The sequence below is a fragment of the Rhinolophus sinicus genome, chromosome 1, assembly GCF_057876585.1.
Source record: "Rhinolophus sinicus isolate RSI-liver-muscle chromosome 1, RSI-T2T, whole genome shotgun sequence".
Lineage (NCBI taxonomy): Eukaryota > Metazoa > Chordata > Mammalia > Chiroptera > Rhinolophidae > Rhinolophus > Rhinolophus sinicus.
In genome coordinates this window covers 27847859-27870395 of record NC_142501.1, presented here as the reverse complement: position 1 = coordinate 27870395, position 22537 = coordinate 27847859, and the positions used below count along the sequence as shown (strand labels likewise).

The 22537-nt window shown below is 32.1% G+C and overlaps 1 protein-coding gene across 2 annotated transcripts; it reads left to right on the top strand.

Moving 5' to 3' along the window:
• The first annotated feature begins 4428 nt into the window (after positions 1–4428).
• Positions 4429–21929, top strand: KLRK1 (killer cell lectin like receptor K1). Of its 2 annotated transcripts, none has more exons than XM_074319499.2 (8): positions 4429–4532; positions 5573–5676; positions 7151–7258; positions 10290–10382; positions 10603–10638; positions 11085–11167; positions 11464–11567; positions 14553–21929. In XM_074319499.2, exons 2-8 carry the CDS (start codon positions 5616–5618, stop codon positions 14668–14670), a joined length of 603 nt encoding a protein of 200 aa, XP_074175600.2. In that variant the 5' UTR covers positions 4429–4532; positions 5573–5615; the 3' UTR covers positions 14671–21929. The 2 variants fall into 2 exon arrangements, with proteins under 2 accessions (XP_074175600.2, XP_074175596.2); XM_074319495.2 differs by having other exon boundaries at positions 11016–11167.
• Positions 21930–22537: the final 608 nt, after the last annotated feature.

The window sequence follows — 22537 nt, the reverse complement described above, 5'->3', positions numbered from 1 at the left end:
GTGATGGAAAGAGAACTGACTTTGGGTGGTGAACACACAATGTGATATATAGATGAGGTACACCTGAAATCTATGTAACTTTACTAATAATTGTAGTTGGCATTCATTATTGTTCAGCTTCAGGTGTACAGTGCAGTGATCAGGCATCTACATCATCCTGGAGGTGGTCTCCCATATGGGACAAGTGTCCATCAGATACCCTACAAAACCTTTACAACATTATTGATTACATTCCCCAAATTAATTTTTAAAACCCCGTGGCCACCTTGTGGTTACCGACTGTTTTCTAATCCCCTCACCTTCCCTCTTATCCCCACTCCCCCACCCATCTAGCAACCCTCAGTTTTTCCTCTATGTCTCCAAAACTGTTTCTGATTAGTTCATTCACTTATTCTTTTCTTTAGATTCCGCATATAAGTGAGATCATATGGTATTTGTCTTTCTCTGTCTGACTTATTTCACTTAGCGTAATGTTCTCTAGGTCCATCCATGTTGCTGCAAATGGTAAGATTTCTTTCTTCTTTATGGCTGCGTAATACTCCATTGTATAAATGTACCACAGTTTCTTAATCCAGTCATCTACCAGTGGGCATTTCGGTTGTTTCCATGTCTTGGCTATTGTGTATAGTGCTGCAATAAACATAGGAGTGCATAAAGATTTTTGAATTGGAGTTTTGGATTTCTCCGGATAGATACCTAGGAGTGGAATTGCTGGATCGTAAGGTAGTTGCATTTTCAGATTTTTGAGATACCGCCATACTGTTTTTCATAGTGGCTGCACCAATCTGCAATCCCACCAAAAGTGCACAAGCGTTCCCTTTTCTCCACATCCTCACCAGCACTTGTTGTTTGTTGATTTATTTATGATAGCCATTTTGACTGGGGAGAGGTGATATCTCATTGTGGTTTTTATTTGCATTTCTCTGATGGTTAGTGAGGTTGAGTATTTCTTCATATGTCTGTTTGCCATCTGTATATCCTTTTTAGAAAAATGTCTCTTCATGTTCTCTGCCCATTTTTTAATTGGGTTGCTTGTTTTTTTTTGAGTTGAGTTGAGCAAGTTTTTTATGCATTTGTGATATTAACCCCTTATTAGATATATCATCGGCAACTATCTTTTCCCATTAAGATCCCTTTTTGTTTTACTGATGGCTTCCTTTGCTGTGAAAAAACTTTTTAGTTTGATGTAATCCCACATGTTTATTTTTTCTCTTACTTCCCTTGCGCGAGAGGATATATCAGTAAAAATCTTACTCTGGGTAATGTCTGTGAAGTTTCTTCCAATATTTTCTTCTAGGAATTTTATGGTTTCAGTTCTTACATTTAAGTCTTTAAGCCATTTTGAATTTATTTTTGTATATAGTGTAAGGAGGTGGTCCAGCTTCATTTTTTTGCATGTGTCTGTCCAGGTTTCCCAGCACCATTTATTGAATAGACTGTCTTTACCCCACCGTACATTCTTGCTTCCATTGTCGTAGATTAAATGGCCATATAGGCATGGATTTATTTCTGTACTCTCTATTCTGTTCCATTGATCTATGTGTCTGTTTTTATGCCAGTACCATGCTGTTTTGATTACTGTAGCCTTGTAGTATAATTTGATGTCAGGTATTGTTATACCTCCCACTTTGTTCTTATTGCTCAAGATTGCCGAGGCTATCCGGTGTCTTTTATAGTCCCATATAAATTTTAGGATTATATGTTCTATTTCTGTGAAAAACGTAGTTGGTAGTTTGATAGGAATTGTGTTGAATATGTATATTGCCTAAGGCAGTATGGACATTTTAACTATATTAATTCTTCCTATCCATGAAGATGGTATGTGTTTCCATCTATTTGTATCTTCTTTCATTTCTTTCTTCAGTGACTTATAATTTTCTGAGTACACATCTTTTACTTCTTTGGTTAAATTTATTCCCAGGTATTTTATAGTCTTTGGAGCAATTGTAAATGGGATTGTTTTTTTAATTTCTCATTCTGATGTTTTATTTTTGGTATATACAAATGCAACTGATTTCTGAATGTTAATTTTGTATCCTGCTACTTTACTAAATTCATCTATCAGCTCTAATAGTTTCTTGGTGGTGTCTTATAGTATCATGTCATCTGCATATAATGTAAATTTTACTTCCTCCTTACCAATTTGGATGCCTTTTATTTCTTTTTCTTGTCTAATTGCTGTGGCCAGAACTTCCAGCACTATGTTGAATAGAAATGGAGAAAGTGGGCAACCTTGCCTTGTTCCTGATCTTAAGGGGAATGATTTTAGCTTTTCCCCATTGAGTATGATGTTAGCCGTGGGTTTTATTATGGCCTTTATGATGGCCTTTATTATGTTAAGATATGATCCCTCTATTCCCACTTTCTTAAGGGTTTTTATCATAAATGGCTGCTGGATTTTATCAAATGCTTTTTCTGCATCTATAGATATGATCATGTGATTTTTATTTTTCATTTTGTTAATGTGATGTATCACATTAATTGATTTGCAGATGTTGAACCACTCTTGCATACCAGGGATGAATCCCACTTGATCATGGTGTATGATCTTTTTAATGTATTGTTGAATTCTGTTTGCTAATATTTTGTTGAGGATTTTTGCATCTATATGCATTAGAGATATCGGCCTGTAGTTTTGTTGTTGTTGTTATTGTTGTTGTTTTGTTTTGTTTTGTGGTGTCTTTGTCTGATTTTGGTATCAGGGTGATAGTGTCTTCATAAAAAGTGTTTGGGAGTCTTCCCTCCTTCTGGATATTTTGGAAGAGCTTGAGGAGAATAGGTGATAATTCTTTTTTGAACCTTTTGTAAAATTCACCTGTAAAGCCATCTGGTCCAGGGCTTTTGTTTGTTGGGAGATTGTTGATTACTGATTCAATTTCCCTGGTGGTAATCAGTCTATTCAGGTTTTCTCTGTCTTCTTGAGTTAGCCTTGGAAGGTTGTACGCCTCTAGAAAATTGTCCATTTCTTCCAGATTGTCAAATTTGTTGGCATATAGTTGCTCATAGTAATTTCTTAAAATTTTTTGTATTTCTGCAGTGTCTGTTGTCACTTCTCCTCTTTCATTTCTGATTTTATTAATTTGGGTCCTCTCTTTTTTTTTTTAATGAGTCTGGCTAAAGGTTTGTCAATTTTGTTTATCCTCTCTAAGAACCAACTCGTGGATTCATTGATCTTTTGTATTGTTTTTCTGGTTTCTATTTCATTTATTTCTGCTCTGATCTTTATTATCTCCTTCCTTGTACTCCCTTTGGGCTTATTTTGCTGCTGTTTTTCCAGATCCCTTAAGTGTGAAGATAAATTGTTGACAAGTGATGTTTCTTGTTCCCTTATATAGGCCTGCAATGCTATGAATTTCCCTCTTAGGACTGCTTTCACGGCATCCCATAGATTTTGGGTCGTCGTGTTTTCATTTTTGTTTGTCTCAAGATATCTTTTGATTTCTTCCTTTATCTCCTGGTTGACCCGTTCATTATTTAGTAACATGTTATTCAGCCTCCATGAATTGGTGTGTCTTCCAGTTTTTTTCTTGTAGTTCATTTCTAATTTCATAGCACTGTGGTCAGAGAAGACAATTGGTATGATTTCAATTTTCTTAAATTTATCAAGACTTGTTTTGTGGTCTAACATATGGTCTATCTTGGAAAATGTTTCATGTGTGCTTGAGAAGAACATGTATTCTGCAGCTTTTGGGTGAAATGCTCTGAAAATATCGATTAAATCCAAGTGGTCCAATGTGTCATTTAAGGTTGTTGTTTCCATACTGATTTTCGGTCTGGAAGACCTGTCCCTTGTTGTCAGAGGTGTGTTGAAGTTCCCTACTATGATAGTGTTACTGTTGATCTCTGTCTTTATGTCAGTCAATATCTGAGACATCCACACATATCAAAAATGAAATAATATTGGCTATAAATTGATAAATATTTAAACAAAGCATATGATGGTTTATCATGGAATTTTAATATTGTATACAGTTTATATTTTCATAATTAAAAGGTCATGTATGTACACATATATGTGTGTATTTATATATATGCGTATATTTATGAAAAGGTCTTTCTATAGTTTTAACTTATATGATACAGCATACTTAATTCCACTCAAATTTATAATAGCACATCCACAGGATAATTAAAAAGTTTATTTAATTTTCTTTTCTTTTTTCACCCAGTATTTACAACCACATTTTATAATAATTTTTCACTTTTGATTCAGAAAGAGATCATATGATCCTGCTATTTGTTTCTCAAAACTCTGGGAAACTTTTTAACACTGAATTCATCCATTTTAAGTCATAAAATGTTAGGACCTAGCATTTCTTTCACAAGTTAGCAACACTTTCTGTGTAGTGATGAAGCTGAAGTACTGTGGTTTGTGCTGTTTTTTTCAACAGGAAGATGAGATTAGAACAATATTTGTCATAATTTTCTCAGGGATCAAAATTGTTTAAACATCTCTTATTTCAGTTCTAAATTGGGAACTCAGGACATGTCTAAAATTTTCGCAAGAAGCAGGACCTTCCATCTCTGATCAGGTGTGTGTCCTTCTCTGTGTGTGTGTGTGTGTGTGTTTCTAACAACTATTATTCAAGAAATGAGGAACTCTTGAGGTTTCAACCTCAAGAAAGTTTTCTAAAAATATTTACATTGTGAGGTAATTCTAATTGTTTCTTAAGTGTTTGACTAGAATTACTGAAGGCAACCAATGTCTGAGGTGTACTCTTTTTATTCAATTATAGATAATTAGAATAAATTTATTGAAGAATTAGAAGTTATGATGTTGCTGTAAGATGGAGCCCTATCTCTAAACAAAACTAGAATAATGAATCTTTACATTTGAAATTAAAGAATTGAATTTCAATTTGAATTCTCACCCTTATGAGTTTTGTGCTCTTATGCAAAGCACTTACCTTATGTGATACACAACTTTACTTGCATAATAGTTGCTTCCAACTATTATGTATATGTATGAAACAGATTTTATTTGTAAAATCTAAGCACTATGCATATTTACTACATAGTTATTTTCTTCTGAGAGCTCAGCTACACACTATAACCAGTTGCTATATAAACAAATGTGAAATCATTTTTGTTTATAATGATACTTATAATAACTTATAAATGATGATGATGACCATATGAACGGAACTTGAAGTAAAATGTACTAGGAGGAAACATTCAACAAAAATTCATCTATCTTATCCAAATTTACCTTGCCAAGAAAGCAATTATTACCAAATAAAGCAAAACAACTATGACTAGAAAAATATATGTGCTGTCATTCAATTTGAGTGATGGAAACATTTTTTTGATTAAGTATCTTATTGTAGGGGATGTTTAAAAACCATTATATATTTTACATTTTTAAATTAATTGTTTATTATTTTATAACCAAGATAAATTTTAACAATGAATTTTACCTGTTTTTATATAAATTCTCATTTTTCATTCTTTTCTTATTTATATATGCATGGGGGGAATTTTTTCTGTATTCTCACTTTTCCGATCAAGCTATATCATCTCACCACAAGGAAAGAGACAGAATAAAATAAATGTGTCATTTTATTTTATTCAGGAACTTTTGTACAGTGAAGACTTTGGATTCATCTCTGAGGTAGATGAGCAGTTACAATTATATGATGAGGTCGGTCCGAGATCAGTGGGCTCATCAGAGTACGGGTATGTTCTTTCACATAAATGTGTAGTTTAGACTGTGTGTAATTTTAATATAGCCAAAATTTGATACAAGCATGTAAGGCATAGGAAAGCAATTTACTCTGATTCACTTATGTTCATTTTATGTCCATTTCATGTTATGTTCATGTTATATTTTAAATCAAGTTTTCAAAAACTTGAAAGCTATTTCTCTCCTTTCCTTTATTAACTACCAAAAGTCTCTGACAATTTGAAGCAGCCTGGAATAGCAACAGCATCAGAATTGGAGTCAAAAGAATTGAATTTCAATCAAACTTTTACCGGTCTCTAGCTTTGAAATCTTGGCAACCCACAGCCTCTATGCACTTAAGTTTTCTTTTCTATGAAGTAGAGATACCAAACATGTGACACTTATTTTAGTGGATTTCTATAATATTCAAATAAAATGACATGTATTTGAAAGTGTTTTTTAAACTAAAAGTATTATAAATTACTCATAGTTGATAACACTGCATTAAATAAGCAATATAATATTGGCGACTTCTAAGATTCAATTTCTTCATCCATAAAATAATACCTACTCTTTTCACATGTTTAATAATTAAATCACATATTGTATGTACAATTTTGAGTTAAATTTTATGTATAAAAGGTAATTAACATTAGCATTTCATTTATAGGAGGTTTTTACATATTTAGTAATTTTTACTATTTCAAGAAGAGAGTAAAATGATTTTATATTTGTTTTTTTCAGAAGCAAGATTCTTTGTTTTTATCCTAAAGTTTTATACTGTACTTTTTTATTCTCTGTATGTCCTTCACTATAGACACTCTGCCCTTTACTAAGTGTTTACTATGTGACTGCATCATTGATACTAAGTGTATATTATTTTATTTCACTTTTTAAAATACCAGGTTGTATTGATATCCTTTATTCTTTCTACTTCTTTCCTTTCTTTCTTCCTTCTTTTTTCCTTCCTTCCTTTCTTCCTTCCTTCCTTCCCTCCTTTTTCTTCTTTCTTTCCTTTTTCATTATTTTTAATTTTTGAAATTATTAACTTAGTAAATGTGGTTCTGTAAATTAAACACATGTCTAACTCCATAGGTCCCTGTCCTTTTCACTATATAGTGTCTTCATTAATGTTAGACTTTAATACATGTTAAGAATTAACTTATTTTAATAGTATATAAGATCCTGATAAAAATATTTTGCTATAGAATAAATATAATTTTATTTATATTACAAACTGTAAAAATCATAAAAATGAAGTAATATAAAGCAAAAGTAACTTGATGTTATACTTTAAAAGGAAAAGGATAGATGCAGTACCCACCTGGCACTATACATAGTTATTACAATATTGTTGACTATATCTCCTATACCAAAAAAAAAAATAAAAAATGAAAAGGATAGAAATGGCAAGTTAAATTTTAAAAAGTTATAATCCAAGTGACAGAAAGACCTTCACTCAAGTTGGCATGAATTCTTTTTCTCCAGTGATGAGTGACTCTCATAATTATAAATTTGAATTCGCAAATCGTGATACTTCTATACCATCACAAAAGAAAAGACCTACATTAGCCACAAACACATGTGGAGAAAACCGTAAGTACTATACTTCATGTGTCGTCTTGAGGTGATAGTTGGAAACTATGTAATTATCAGTGATAAGTATTAAGTTTATTTTACCTTCATTAGAGAAGGAGAAATGATATTAACTCTAATATAATATTGTAATATATAATAAAATTAGTAGAAATTGTTAGGATCTTTCATGCTCTAAAAATAATGACATTATCATAATAATGACAATTGAGACAGCAATTTCTAAGGGATCACTGAACAACTAGGTTTAAGTAGGAGTAAATAAAAATGGAAAACAAAAGAAAAGGAATATAAATATCCTTCAGAATTATGTTTTTAAATAGTATGGAAACAATGAGTGGATTGCTATTAACAGAAATGTTTCTGTGTAGTGAACGCGATATGCGCGCTGGCCTTTATCAACGCAGAATACATTTGACTGAAAATGGAACCTGAAATAGCTTATTTGCACACAAAGAAAAACAACACACTACTCTCACTTATAAATTTTGATTAAGTGTTAAAAAATAAGTGATTATCAAATAGCATCACTTTCAAGTGCTATAGGAATAAATATGTGTCATATGTAATAATCAAACATTGTAAACCTTAAGCATAATGTTAAAAAGGCTTTGGACAAAATCAAAATCTTATAAATTCTTAACTTATAAGACCTTAACTTTAAAACCTCTAAAATATAAATACTGCCTTTAAGATATATGTTCAAATGCTCTCATTGTGCTTATTGATAAATGCTAACAGCATTTTTATTTTAGTTAGAAAAAGGCAAGAATTTTTATTATCATTATTGCTGATCAATATTGATTGCTTGGTGGTACTAGTCAATGTTAATAATCAAGCAAAGAAAAAAAGCAAATGATCTAGAATTAGAATGAAAAGGCAAAACTAATATTAGCAAGAACATATGATTTAAAATATTTTTAAAACCCTCAAAAGCTTCACCCTAAAATATTACAAACAATAAAGAAATCTGATTCTGATTTGTGGGTTTGACTGAAAATAAGATGTAAAAATCAACTGTCTTAATGATCCAAAACAAGGAACATGTGATGAAAAAAAATGCAATATTTATAAAATCAAAATCAGAAATAAACTTTTTAATTAAAAATACTAGAAATAAATTTATTACTTTAAAGTTGTATTCCATTGTAAGATTTTATTGGGTAATGTTTAGCTTTGGAATATAGCCTTCCAAAGCTAAATAATACCCAATAAAATCTTACTCCTTAGTATTAATTTTTCCCATTATGAGAAATATAAAGTAAAATTTATTAATTAAATTTTAGTTAAATTTTTCTCCTTAGGATGGGGGGGGGAATTTATAATGAAATAAAAATGGTTGAGAAAAAAAAAGTTGTATTAATGAACACAAAGTAAGACATATATAATGGAAACAGCAACTATTCAAGGCTAAAAGACATTATACCCATGTAAATCTTCTCTATATGTTTATACATTTAAAGTAATTCTGTTGAAAGACCAGTGTACTATATTCTAAAAGTGGCAGGTTCTTGAAAAGCTCATTTTAAAGTTCTGAAGGCATATATGAAGTGTAATGATAGCTAAAACATTCTGGAAAAGAAATGTGATATAATATTATGGGCATTAGAAGTTATCAGTACTCAAGCATATTATAGAAGCAAGGATGTTTTAATAATAATTTGACTGGAAAGACAAATTAAAGAATATAGGAATAAATGCAAAGACATATAGGAATGTATTATATGCTAAAGTTGGTATTTCATATCAATGAGGACACATTGATTTATTCAGTAAATCATAGAAAAATTTGGTGCCCAATTGAAAAAGAAAATTTTTTGTAAATGTGAGTTTCCACCTCATTTATTATTAAACATAAACACACACACACACACACACATACACACACACACACACACACACCAAATAAATAAAAAAGGGAAACCATGTAACTTATATTGAAACATGGTCGTAATTTATTTTGTAAGCTCAGAATAATAAAAGTATTTTTATTCATACCAAAAAAAGCACAATGGTTTGAGCAAGTCAACCATTATCCATTTCAACACCCCAACAGTATCATATTTGCAAAACATATGGCAAGAAATGAAACTAATATTCTCAACCTAAAAAGTGAGGAAAAAACCAGTTAATACACATACAACAAGTATCAGAGAAATAAAATAAAATCATAATTTAATCATAATAAGAGATGTTCAATCTTCTGTTATCTTATTCATAAGAAGAAAAATAAAGTTAAAATTAAAAAATAGTATTGCTTATCAGATTTATACATTTAGAAAGTGTGAATAATATTTAATGCAGAGGAAGATGTGAGAAAACAGGCCTTTAAATTTGTATTTGGTACTATGTAATTAGTATAACCTCTTTGGACTGAAATTTTCAATCATTATAAAAATTTAAAAAGCAAATGCCCTTTGACTCAGTAATTACCCTTTTAGGAATTTCTCCAAGAGAGATATCAAAAAATATGCACAGGTTTATATGAAATGTTATTTATATCTAATAGTGAAAACTAAGGAACAATTTATGCATTGGGAAAAAATTAAAAGTCTGTCAGTAATTAGACTTTGTCCATGTACCAATGAAACACAATACAAGAAGCTATCTATTAAAAATTGACAGTTTTATAAGACATGATATAGAATAATCATTAGGATAGTTTCTTAAGTGAAAAAAATCATAGAATATTTTGTATGGTTTTTTAAATATGTGTTATTAAAAGGGGGAAGTGTCCATATTTATTATTCTATCTCCATGGAAAATTTTATAAATTATAACTATGATTTATTCTATGGTGGTGGACTGGGGTACTAGAGAGGAAAAGGAGGAAATGAATATTACATTTTTATAGTCTTATTTTTTAGTAATTTCCAAAGTACTTATGTTACCTGTTCTGAGAAAAATAAATAAGGAAAAAGCACTGATATCACCCCCACATAAAAAAACACTTTAATGTTTATATTAAACATGAAGATAGCAGAACCCTTTATCCTTTTTTCATCTTTCTCTCTCTTTTTTTCTTTGACAGCATCTCCATTTTTTCTCACCCAGTCCATTGCTGTAGCTATGGGAATCCGTTTCATTGTAATGGTAATGATATGCAGTGCCATAGTCATAAATTGTAAGTGATAACAGAGAAGTAGAATGCAGCATTGTTGATCTAATGATTGTAATGAATTACTTTGATTAATATTCAAAAGGACAGAAACATAAATTAGAAATATTGACTATATTTTATATTTTAACTGTTAGTCTAGAAAGTTGTCAATTATTTTTTATTTTTGCTTGGACTATGTTACTAACAACAAAAACCCTTCTAATAATTATGATTATTTTAATAGCATTATTCAACCAAGTGGCTCCAACTTCTGTGAATGGTGAGTGGAAGTTTTGTAATATTTTGAAGCGCAAATTGCATGCATCTATGTATACTTGGTTTTAGGCATGTATCTAATTGTGTTAACAAAAAAACTGTAAGAAAATAAATTCTTGTCCACAATTCACCATAGCTTTTTAAATTTTATTTTATTTTTTACAATGATGGAGTACTTGTAAAAAGTAGAGAACTCTTTTGGTTTATCTATCATTCTATCTATCATCTATCTATGTGTAGCGATGTCATTGGGTATGACCTTACTGGTTTAATTATCTAGAATTTTAGAACTAGAATATAAAAGGTGTTGAACCTGTCTAGACAAAATCTGTTACAATAGTCAGACATGTGCAGAATTAATAATATAGTCTCCCTTTCTAGAAAGTTACTGTGGCCCATGTCCTAAAAACTGGTTGTGCTACAGAAATAACTGCTATCAATTTTTTGAAGAGAGCAAAACCTGGTCCCAGAGCCAAGCTTCTTGTATGTCTCACAATTCCAGTCTCCTGAAGATATACAGCAAAGAGGACCAGGTTAAGTATTGTTTTAATTCCTTTTCCTATATTTGGTCCTACCATATAAAGCAACTCTCTGGAATAGGAACCCGAAATATAATAATAGAGGCACTAAAGCTCAGATATCAACCCCAAATAATTCTACATTAAAAATAAAGCCCAAAAATTGCAGGTATTGTGTATGTGTTGTTTAAGTTGGAATTATGCTAGAAGACAGGCTGCATTTTTCCCAAGTGTGGGAAAAATAATTAAATGATTATGACCTTGTATATACTAAAATTCTGAGCACTGACTTTACTTGTTATTTCAAACAGGATTTCTTCAAATTGGTGAAATCCTTTCATTGGATGGGACTAGTACAAAATCCAAAAAGTGGATCCTGGCAGTGGGAAGATGGCTCCATTCTTTCACCCAACCAGTAAGTCTGTGCCAATAGGTCTCTATTTTTGAATTTGTCCCTAAGCTATTCCTATGATCAGTTAACGATCACATTTTTCTTTACATAATGGCAGGACATCCCCATATACAAAAACAAAAAACAACAACAAAAAAAAACCTTTTAGGGACTAAATTTAGTACATTGTGGAGCAGAGCAGCCAATACCAGTGATAATGAGTAACACTGATTGTTTGCTATGTGCTAAATACTGTGCAAGATAGGTCTAATACAATGCTCATTTTACAAATGAGGACTCTAAAGCAGAGAGGCTAAGTGTCACATACATTCTTTTTTGAAGTTATTACTCAATTTGTTGAGACATAATTGACATTCAACAAAGCGCACATATTTAAAGTCTAATTTTGACAAATGTATACATCCATGAAATCATTAATAACATCAGGATAATTAACATATTTTGTTACCTGCAAAACTTTCCCTTTGCACTTTTGTAATGCCTCCTTCATGCCCCTCCGACCTACCTGCTTCAAACTCCAGGCAACTAATCTGCTTCCTGTCACTACAGATTAGTTTGTAATTTATAGAATTTAATATAAATGGAGTCCTACAGTATGTACTATTTTTATGTCTGATTTTTTATTCAGTATAAATATTTTGAGATTATCCACCTCATAGCATGTATAAAGAGTTAATTTGTTTTTATTGCTGAGAGGCATTCCATTTATGAGTGTTGCTCAATTTGTTTATCCTTTCACTTGTTGATGGATGTTTGGGAAGTTCCCAGTTTTTGAATATTAAAAATAAAGCTACTTGCTATGAACATTTGTGTGCAAGTCTTTGTATGAACATAGGCTTTCCTTTTTCTTACATAAATACCTAGGAGTGGAATGGATGGATCATATAATAAGCATGTTTAACTTTTTAAGTCAAACTACTATCCAAAGGGGTTTTGCAATTTTACATTCCCAGCCAGCAGTGCGTGAGACTTCTAGTTGCTCAACATCCTGGTCAACACGTATGGTCAGTCTCTTAAATTTTAGCCATTCTAATGTGTGCAGTGGTGTCTCATAGTTTCAATGTGCATTTCCTTAACGACTAATGATATGGAGCACCTTCTTTGATGCCACATTTTTTTTATTGCTATAAATACTCATGAACATTTTTTTGTGGAACTCAGATAAGTTACTTGGGAACAGTTTGATTTGTTTTCGTCTTGCTTTATTTATTATTAGTTAGTGTTATCATTCTAGAGCTAATTATCCCCCACAACTGAGCCAAGCCCCTTCTATATAATCTCAAAGCCTTGAGAAATATGAGGTTTTGCAATATGACTGGGACAAATGTGGTTGATTCCAATGTAAGCACTGGAACTTAGAGTAAGCACTAAGAACTGTTCCCTCTAAACCATTTTAGATAATCCTTTCTTTGTCTTTGAGTAGTTATTGAGTAGATATATATTGATCAATATTCTGCTAAGTACTCATCTGGGACATTTTGCATATCTTCAGATTTATTTTTTTCTTCAACTGTCATCTCAATTACAGTGTCCTATGAACCGCAGCTTTCTACATCTTTCTAGACTCAGGTATCATGTGTATTAGGTATCTATATGTTTCTCTTTTAGCCATTGATTATACAGCTCAAGTCTGTACACCAGCCAAGTGACAATAGCCTAGTATTCACAGAGCTCCCTTTGGAAGATCTGGCCTGTCACTACACTGGTTAGTAATGTCTCCATTCTGGCACAAAGATCAGGAGCAAAACCTAAGTGGTTTACGACTTCTGCTTTCCTTCAGTCTCATAATATCACAGATGAAACAGAAGTTCTCTAGAATGTGTTTTAAATTATTTAGTTGAAGTACATTTTATTTATTTCAATCTTTAATGATTTAATAAGTAATAAAGACAATCACAACATTAATGTTAATGTTCATTTAATTTGGTGCTTTTCCTCTCTGTGACACAGTTTTAAGCCATATATATATATATATATATATATATATATATATATATATATATATATATCTTCTCATGAAATACTCTTAAAAGTTTTATATAACATATATAATTTTAACCAAATTTTGCTTGTAAAGAACAGAGTCTCAGAGTGTATAATAACTCATCTAGTCATAACATTAGCAATAATTACAACAAGGATTCAAATATATGTCTTTCTGACTCTATAGCCAGAATTACCATTAAGTGACAAAAAAGCTGTTTTTACTGATTGTTAAATTTATGTTGCTACATTAATGGTTAATTGGCAGTGATCAATGGACAACTCTTTACTGCCATGCGTTCGTTTCAAGTTTCCCCTTGTATTCATATACCAGGGACTACCTACCTTCTTATCTAATGATATACAGAGGGTGCCAAAAAATTGTATAAACATTTTAAGATAGGAAAAAAATTGTATTAAAATTGCACTGATGGTAATCACTTTGAGCACCTCTTGTGATTACAGAAGTCAAATATGACTTGTATTCACCTTTTGTTATCGGTATGTATCATTACAATTTTAATACAGTTTTTTCCTTCCTTAAAATGTGTATACATATTTTTGGCACCTTCTGTATGTATTAGAGGATTTTACAACTTTTGAAAATTTTCTTACCAAGTAAAATTGCATCTAATTGAAGATTGTATACTTTTCACAAAACATGACACTGAACATGAATTCTAATTGATTTCTACTCTAAACATTTTTTAAAAAACATTTAAAATTTTCCATTTCACTCAGGTACATATGTGAAGAGAATTTCATGACTTTCTAAATTGGCTGATTTCCAATGTATAAAAATAGTAGTACATAATTTACAATAGAATGCTATTTTTACTTTATTTTTTTGAGTTGGCTATATATTGCATATCTGTGAATTAGGAAAGGCCAGGCACGGTCCTAAATACTCCTGAAATGATATTATTTTAGTACCTGTATTTAAATAAATACTGTTTAATTTTTATATTCTTACATTAATAAATGTAATTTGTTTTCTCTCTCTAGACTAACAATGATTAACATGGGACCTGGGAACTGTGCACTTTATGGCTCAAGTTTTAAAGGTTACACAGAAAACTGTTCAAATCAAAACACGTTCATTTGTATGCAGAAGAATATATAAAGAGTTTATTGTTTATAAAACATAAAGGATTCAAAGACACAAAAGCCATTCCCTGAGTGTTCTCTATGAAGAAAACTTCCAGAAGAAAATTACATCAATATTTGTTAAATATTTTTTCTATTTAACATGCCACAAGACATAACCTTGCAGCGAATAAAGGTTAACAATTAAATAATTTATTTTCTATAACAATGTTTTATTTATTTTAAAATTTTTTGAGTGATGAACAAATTCATTTTTAAATTTAGTAAACTGTTGATGCCTAGGTTCAAATAAATTTTAAGCTATTGTTTTATTAAATATGTGCAAATATTAAACTAATAAGTCATTTAGAACTTTTCAAAGATAAAATATTTGAAAATTAAATAGACTTAAAGCTAGGTGAAGAGTGTATGAGGGCTCATTAAATTTGCTATATTTGAAAATTTTCAAAATAAAAGTTGAAAAATTTCAAAATGCCACTACTAATTTTATATGGCACATGACATACTTAGCAAAATGAATTGTTCCTTGTAATAAGAATATAGCACCAATCTGCATTCCCACCAAAAGTGTATGAGGGTTCCTTTTTCTCCATAGCCTCTCCAACATTTGTTATTATTTGTCTTGTTGATGATAGTCTTTCTAAATGGTGTGAGGTGATATCTCATTGTGGTTTTTATTTCATTTGTCTAATGATTAGTGATGTTGAACATTTTTCATTTTTTCATATGTCTATTCGCCAGTTGTACGTCCTCTTTGGAGAAATGTCTATTCAGGTCCTCTGCCCATTTTTTACTTGGATTGCTTGTTTGTTTGTTTTTTTTTGTTGTTGTTGTTTTTGTTGTTGACTTGTGTGAGTTCCTTATATATTTTGGATATTAGCCCCTTATCAGAAATGTTGTTTGCAAAAATCTTCTCCCATTCAATTGGTTGCCTCTGTGTTTTGTCGATGGTTTCTTTGCTGTTCAGAAGCTTTTGAGTTTGGTACAGTCCCATTAATTTATTTTAGCTTTAACTTCCCTTTCTTTGAAGTCAAATTCATAAAGTGCTATTTGAACCCAAGGTCCATAAGTTTAGTACCTATGTTTTCTTCTATACAGTTTATTGTTTCAGGTCTTATGTTTAGGTCTTTGATTCATTTTGAGTTAATTTTGGTACATGGTGACAGCAGTCTAGTTTCATTCTTTTGCACGTGGCCTTCCAATTCTCCCACCACCATTTATTGAAGAGGCCATATTTTCTCCACTGTTTGTTTTTTATTTCTTTGTCAAAAATTATCTGTCTATATTTATGTGGGTTTATTTCTGGGTTCTCAATTCTATTCCATTGGTCTGTTGTGTCTGTTTTTCTGCCAATACCATACTGTTTTGATTATTGTTGCCGTGTAGTACAAGCTGAAGTCAGGGAGTATAATAGTTCCAGCATTGTTCTTTTTTCTTAGGATTGCTTTGGCTATTCGTGGTCTTTTATGGTTTTGTACAAATCTGATGGTTTTTTGTTCTATTTCTTTAAAACATGCCATTGGGATTTTGATGGGGATTGCATTCAATCAGTATATTGCTTTGGGTAATATGACCATTTTAACTATGTTGATTCTTTCAATCCATGAACATGGAATGTCTTTACATTTCTTTGTGTCTTCTTCAATTTCTTTTAAATACGTCTTATAATTTTCAGTATATAGGTCTTTCACATCCTTGATTAAGTTTATTCCCAGGTACTTTATTCTTTTTGTTGCAATTGCAAAAGGATTGTTCTTTTTATTTCCTTTTTCGAGATTTCATTGTTAATATATAGGAAGGCAATGGACTTTTATACATTGATTTTGTAGCCGACAACTTTACTGTATTCATTTATTGTTTCTAATAGCTTTTTGGTGGAGTCATTAGGGTTTTCTATAGATAGAATCATGTCATCTGCAAAAAGTGACAATTTTTAACTTCTTCATTCCCAATTTGGATGCCTTTTATTTCTTTCTCTTGCCTGATTGCTCTGGCTAGGATTTCCAATACTGTGTTGAAAAGCAGAGGTAATAGGGGACAGCCCTTTGCATTCCTGAATGTAGAGCAAAGGGCTTCAGTTTTTCACCATTAATTATGATATTAGCTGAGGGTTTGTCATATATGGCCTTAATTATGTTAAGGTTTTTTTCCTTCTGTACCTATTTTATTAAGTGTTTTAATCATAAATTTTTGTTGTATATTGTGAAATGCTTTTTCTGTATCTATTGGTATAATCATATAATTTTGTTCCTTATATTGTTTATGTGGTGTATCACATTGATTGATTTGCATATGTTGAACCATCCTTGTGTGTCGCGTCCAGCACAACACAGGCAGTGAGAGAACGAGAAGGGACAGCAAAGGGTTAAGAAAGAAACAGAAATCAAGAAAATTATGAAACAGGGGGCCAAGAGTCTCACAGCCTCAAAGGACTGAGAGCCTCGAATCGGGCCACCTTGTGGTTTTTATTGATGTACACACAAGGAGGTAGCATTGTTTTCTCCACAGTCTGTGAGTGTCATACATCATATCAAAAAACTGATTCAAGCCAATCACCCTTGAAACAGCCTGCAAACAGCCAGAATCGAAAGTCCCAAGATGTCTTAATAATAGTGGTATGTACCTCCCCAGGGACAAAAACCTTTATGCTGAAATTCATTGTTAAGAACAGAAGGAGAACTGATGTTATCACATGTTGCGTCACTTCCCAAGCAGGTTGTGGGAAGGAATACAGCCACAGAGGCAGAAGCTCTCCTTAGACGGGGGAAGATGGGGGTCTATACCCACCTCTATCAACCCCGTGAGTTCTCCTGGTGGCCCCCACGTGACTGTGCCTGGCTTGGGTTGCCCCCCCCACCCATGGGGAATCTTATCCATCATTGGCTAACCAGCCATCCTTTGGGGCCAAACAAGGAGATGGCACAAAGGTGAAGCAATGTCCCTCAAAGGATTAGTCTCACAGACTCTTCTTTCTTTAGGGGTAGGCACGAGGGGACAGACGGGTAGGCTGCTGTGTGACAACACTTGTGCCTCTGGGATGAACCCCACTTGGTTGTGATGTATAATCTTTTTAATACCTTGTTGCATTCAATTTTCTAGTATTTTGTTTAGGATTTTTGCGTCTGTAATCATCAGAGATATTGGTCTAATCTAATTTTCTCTTTTGTGTAATCCTTACCAGGTTTTGGTATCAGGGTAATGTTGGCCTCATAAAATGAGTTAGGGAGTACTGTGTCTTCAGTTTTTTTGGAAGAGTTTGAGTAGGACATGTATTATGTCCTCTTTGAATATTTGGTAGAATTCACTGGTGAAGTCATCTGGTCCTGGACTTTTGCTTTTGGGAAGGTTACAGATGACTGATAAATTTCCTTACTGTTGATCGGTCTATTTAGATTTTCTAATTTTTCATGATTCAGCCTAGGAAGGCTATATATTTCTAAGAACTTGTACATTTCTTCTAGTTTATTGAATTTGGTGGCATATAGTCCTTCATAGTATTCTTGGATGACCCTTTGTATTTCTGTGATATTCGTGATGATTTCCCCTCTTTCATTTCCGATTTTGTTTATTTGTGTCTTTCCTCTTTTATCTTAGTGAGTCTAGCCAAAGGTTTGTAACTTATATTAATCTTTCAAAGAATCAGCTCTTTTGTTCTTATTGTCTTATTTTTTTATATATATTTTTTTGTTCTCTATTTCTTTAGTTCTGCTCTGATTCTTATTATTTCCTTCCTTCTGCTTACTTTGGGTTTCATTTGTTCTTCTTTTTCTAGTTCTTTAAGGTGTAATGTGAGGTTATTTATCTGAGATTTTTCTTGTTTCTTGAGATAGGCCTATAAGGATATAAATTTCCCTCTTAAAACTGCTTTTGCTCCATCCCCCAAAATTTGGTAGGATGTATTTTCATTCTTATTTGTTAGAAACAAATGAGATGTATCTTTTTTATGTATCTTTTGATCTCTCCTCTTATTTTTTCTTTGAAGCAGTCATTCTTTAAAACTATGTTGTTTAATCTTCACATATTTGTGGGTTTTCCTGCTTTCTTTTTGCTGTTGATATCTTATTTCCAAGCCTTATGATCAGAGAATATGATTGGTATGGTTTCAATCTTCTTAAATTTGCTGAGACTAGTTTTATGTCCCAATATATGGTCTATCCTTGAGAATGTCCTATGTACACTGGAATAAAATGTATAGTCTGATGTTCTAGGATGAGGTACTCTATAAATATCAATTATGTCTGTTTCATCTAATGTGTCATTTAGGGCTGATATTTCTTTATTTATTTTCTGTTTGGATGATCTATCCATGGCTGTCAATGATGTATTTAGGTCCCCTACTATAATTGTGTTTTGGTCAATTTCTCCCTTCAGTTTTGTTATTAGTAGCTTAGTATATTTTGGTGCTCCCTGATTGGGGGCATAAATATTGATGACTGTTATGTCTTCTTGTTGTATAGTCCCTTTTAACATTATGAAATGTCCATCTTACTCTCTTGTTACCTTTTTTGTCCTGAAGTTTTTATCATCTGATATAAGTATAGTTACATCTGTTTTTCTCTGAATACCATTTGCTTGGAATGTCAATTTCCACCCTTTCACTTTGAGTCTATATTTGTCCTTGTAGCTCAGATATGTCTCTTGGAGGCAGCGTATGGTTGGGTTTAGTTTTTTGACCCATTTTGCTACTCTGTGCCTTTTTATTGATGAGTTCAGTCCATTTACTTGTAGGGTGATTATTGATATATGAGGATTTCCTATCATTCTATCTTTGGTTTTCTAGGAGGACGGGGTCTCCATTGTTTCTTTGCCCTCTTTTTTTGCTGTGTATTATTTCAGGGTGATGATATGATTTTTCCCTGTGTTTCTTCCTTTATTATGTTATATAGTTCAGGTCTGGATTTTTTTTTGATTGGTTACCTTTAAGTTTATGTAAAAAAAGTTTCATAGTTAGAGTATTCCATTTTCTTCAGCATGCTTCCTTTCTCCATTCCCTTTTGCCAATTCAGACCTCTACCCTCCCCCTTTTATATTTTTGTTGTCACAAATTATGCCTATGTATGCCGTGATTGATTTCTGCACTGTAGTAGCAAGTTGTCTTTTTCTTCTTTCTTTTTAGTGTTCTTTCCCTTCTTTACCCTGTGTGTTCTGTTTAAGTGTATAGTGTCCTATTTGGTGTAGGGTTGCCATTCCCTGCTTCTGTCTGTCTGTTTGTAATACTACTCATGGTTTTGTACTCTTTTGCTTTTTTGTGTCAGGTTGAATAGCCTCCTTCCATATTGCTTGTAGTGCAGGTTGTGTTAGAAAATCCCCTCAGCTTCTGAATATGTGTAGAGGTCTTTATTTCTCCTTCATATCTAAAGGATAGTTTTTCCCAATATATTATTCTTGGCTCATAATTTCTCTCTTTCAGTTGTTTTAATATTTGAGTCCACACCCTCTGGCTTGTGCAATTTCTGCTGAAAAATCTGATGATAATCTAATGGCCTTTCCTTTGTAGGTTACCATCTTCTTTTTCCTGGCAGCCTTGAGAGTTCTTTCTTTATCACTAATTTTTGACAGATTAAATACAATGTGCCTTGGAGAAGGCCTGTTGGGGTTGAGGTAATTATGTATTCTATTTGCTTCTTGGATTCAAGGATCCAGTTCTTTCCACAAGTTTGGGAAGTTCTCATCGACTATGTGTTTGAATATACTCTCTGTTCCCTTCTCCCTTTCGTCTCCTTTTGGTATGCCCATTATTCTTATATTGATCTTTCTGATAGAGTCAGAAAGTTCTTATAGACTTCTTTCATTTATTTTAACTCTCAAGTCTTTCTCTTCTTTGATCTGTGTCATTTCCAGATTTCTATCTTCTATGTCACTGATTCTTTCCTCCATCTGGTCAGCTCTATTACCTAAGCTGGCTATTTCATTCTTCATTTCTTTTATTGAGTTCTTAATCTCTAGTTATTCTATTTGATTCTGTTTTAAAATTTCAATCCCTTTGGTAAAATGTTCGTTTTGTTCTTTGATTGTGTTTCTGAGTTCATTAAACTTCCTGTCTGTGTTTTCTTGCATTTTTTTGCTTTAAGATTTTATTAAGTATTTAAGTCATGGAAAACATACATAAAAAGCCCATATATTTGTGTTGAAAAAATAAATCAATATAAATTGTACTATGTTTCTAGAATTAAAGCGGGGAAGCCTGGCATATGTTCCACTGAAAAGAACAGAACAAGTTTTGTAACGTTGTTGTACAATATATTATAGCTTAAAGAAAACATTGCTAAACTGACAAGAAGGTAAAAATTCTGCAGATTCTCAGAATTTGGTGAAAATGGGAATACCAAGAGAAAAGCAGCCACAGAAACTGGCTTGAATTTTGAGGATTTATAATGAACTTGGGGAATCTTAGTTTCTGTTCTGTTGTTGTCATGGAGTACTGGGAACACAAGATAAAGCTTAAGGCCACCTAACTGGAAGGGTTAAGTATAAGTTATTTTCTAAAGCTGGGCACTTCTTCAAAGGCTACCATCTCATATAAAAAATAACAAATAATACCTACATTTCAGAAAATGTAACAAGGACACTTTTTAGTGAAGTAAACCAGAATATGTCACTCAAAATATGCCTCTTTGAGATAAAAATTATTTTTACCTAAACACCATTAAGAAGCAGTTTGAAATGACTGTCTCGAAAAGACATCTGAACCCTCATATTCTTTGCGTCATTATTTGCAAAGACAAGCCATGGAAACAACATAAGTGTCCACTTATATATGACTAATTAAAGAAACTATGGGATGGACTATTATTCACTGGACTATTATTCAGCCATAAAAAAGAAATCCTGCTAGTTGCAATAACATGAATGAATCTGAAGGACATTATGCTAAGTAAAACAAACCAGACCCAGAAAGACAAACACTGTATGATCTCACTTATGTGTGGAACCTAAAAAAGCCAAGCTCATAGAAACAGAGAGTAGAATGGTGGTTGCCAGGGCCTGGGGAGTGGGCAAGATGGAGAGGGTACAAACTTCCAGTTATAAACAACAACAAAATGGTAATTGTGTGAGGTGATGGATGTATTAACTAGCCTTATTGTGGTAATCATTGCGCACTATATCTGTGTATCAAACCTTAAACTTATACATTGTTGTATATCAATTATAACTCATCTCAATAAAACTGGGGTGGAAACAGTATATTGGTGGTTTTATCACTAAAAATGAAAAGGAAAGAGGCAGTATCAAATACAGGAAAAGGTCTCTCTACCTGCCCCTTTTCTGCTTAAAGCCTGGATATAAATTCTTCTTTTACAGAAGGCAGATTCTTAGTCTAGAAAGTGCCCACCAGAGCAATCTGCAAACAAACCTTAATTCATTAGTTTTCTGTCATATATTTACTTTTCCATAGTTTGCTGCCTTTGGAAGCTTAAAATTACTGGTTTTTATCTTATCATTTCTTTATGAACTTATTGTTCTTTGCTGAAGATGTTATATAAGCTGCATTTCTAAGCCACCACTTTAAGTTACTCTTCATTTTAGGTTTCTCTTGTACAAAGTGCACTACATGCATACACTGTGTTTCTGCAGGGATGGTGTATGAAGACTTTAATCTGGGTTACACTTTAACCTAACAAATAGTTTGGAGTTTCTTTCAAATTAGAGAATATTTTTAAGAATACATGATCATTGAAGTTTAACAAAAGATTTTGAATCAAGTTTTCATGGCTTTTTTTCTTTTTGGATTAATACTCAGGTTATTTTAAGTTACAAATTACAAAATTACTAATTGATAGCACATGTTTAGTTACTAATTATCATTGCATAATAATTAAAAGTTTTTTCTTAAGCCTGCTATATAAATCCTGCCAATTTCATTTAACCAACAGTTTTCCCCC

Excerpts from the sequence above, each read along its gene's own strand:
- KLRK1 (XM_074319495.2), top strand. The coding sequence starts at position 5,616 with ATGAGCAGTTACAATTATATGATGAGGTCGGTCCGAGATCAGTGGGCT. Across the intron at positions 10,383-10,602 it reads CAGTGCCATAGTCATAAATT|CATTATTCAACCAAGTGGCT; the intron begins GTAAGTGATAAC and ends TTATTTTAATAG. Across the intron at positions 11,168-11,463 it reads TATACAGCAAAGAGGACCAG|GATTTCTTCAAATTGGTGAA; the intron begins GTTAAGTATTGT and ends TATTTCAAACAG.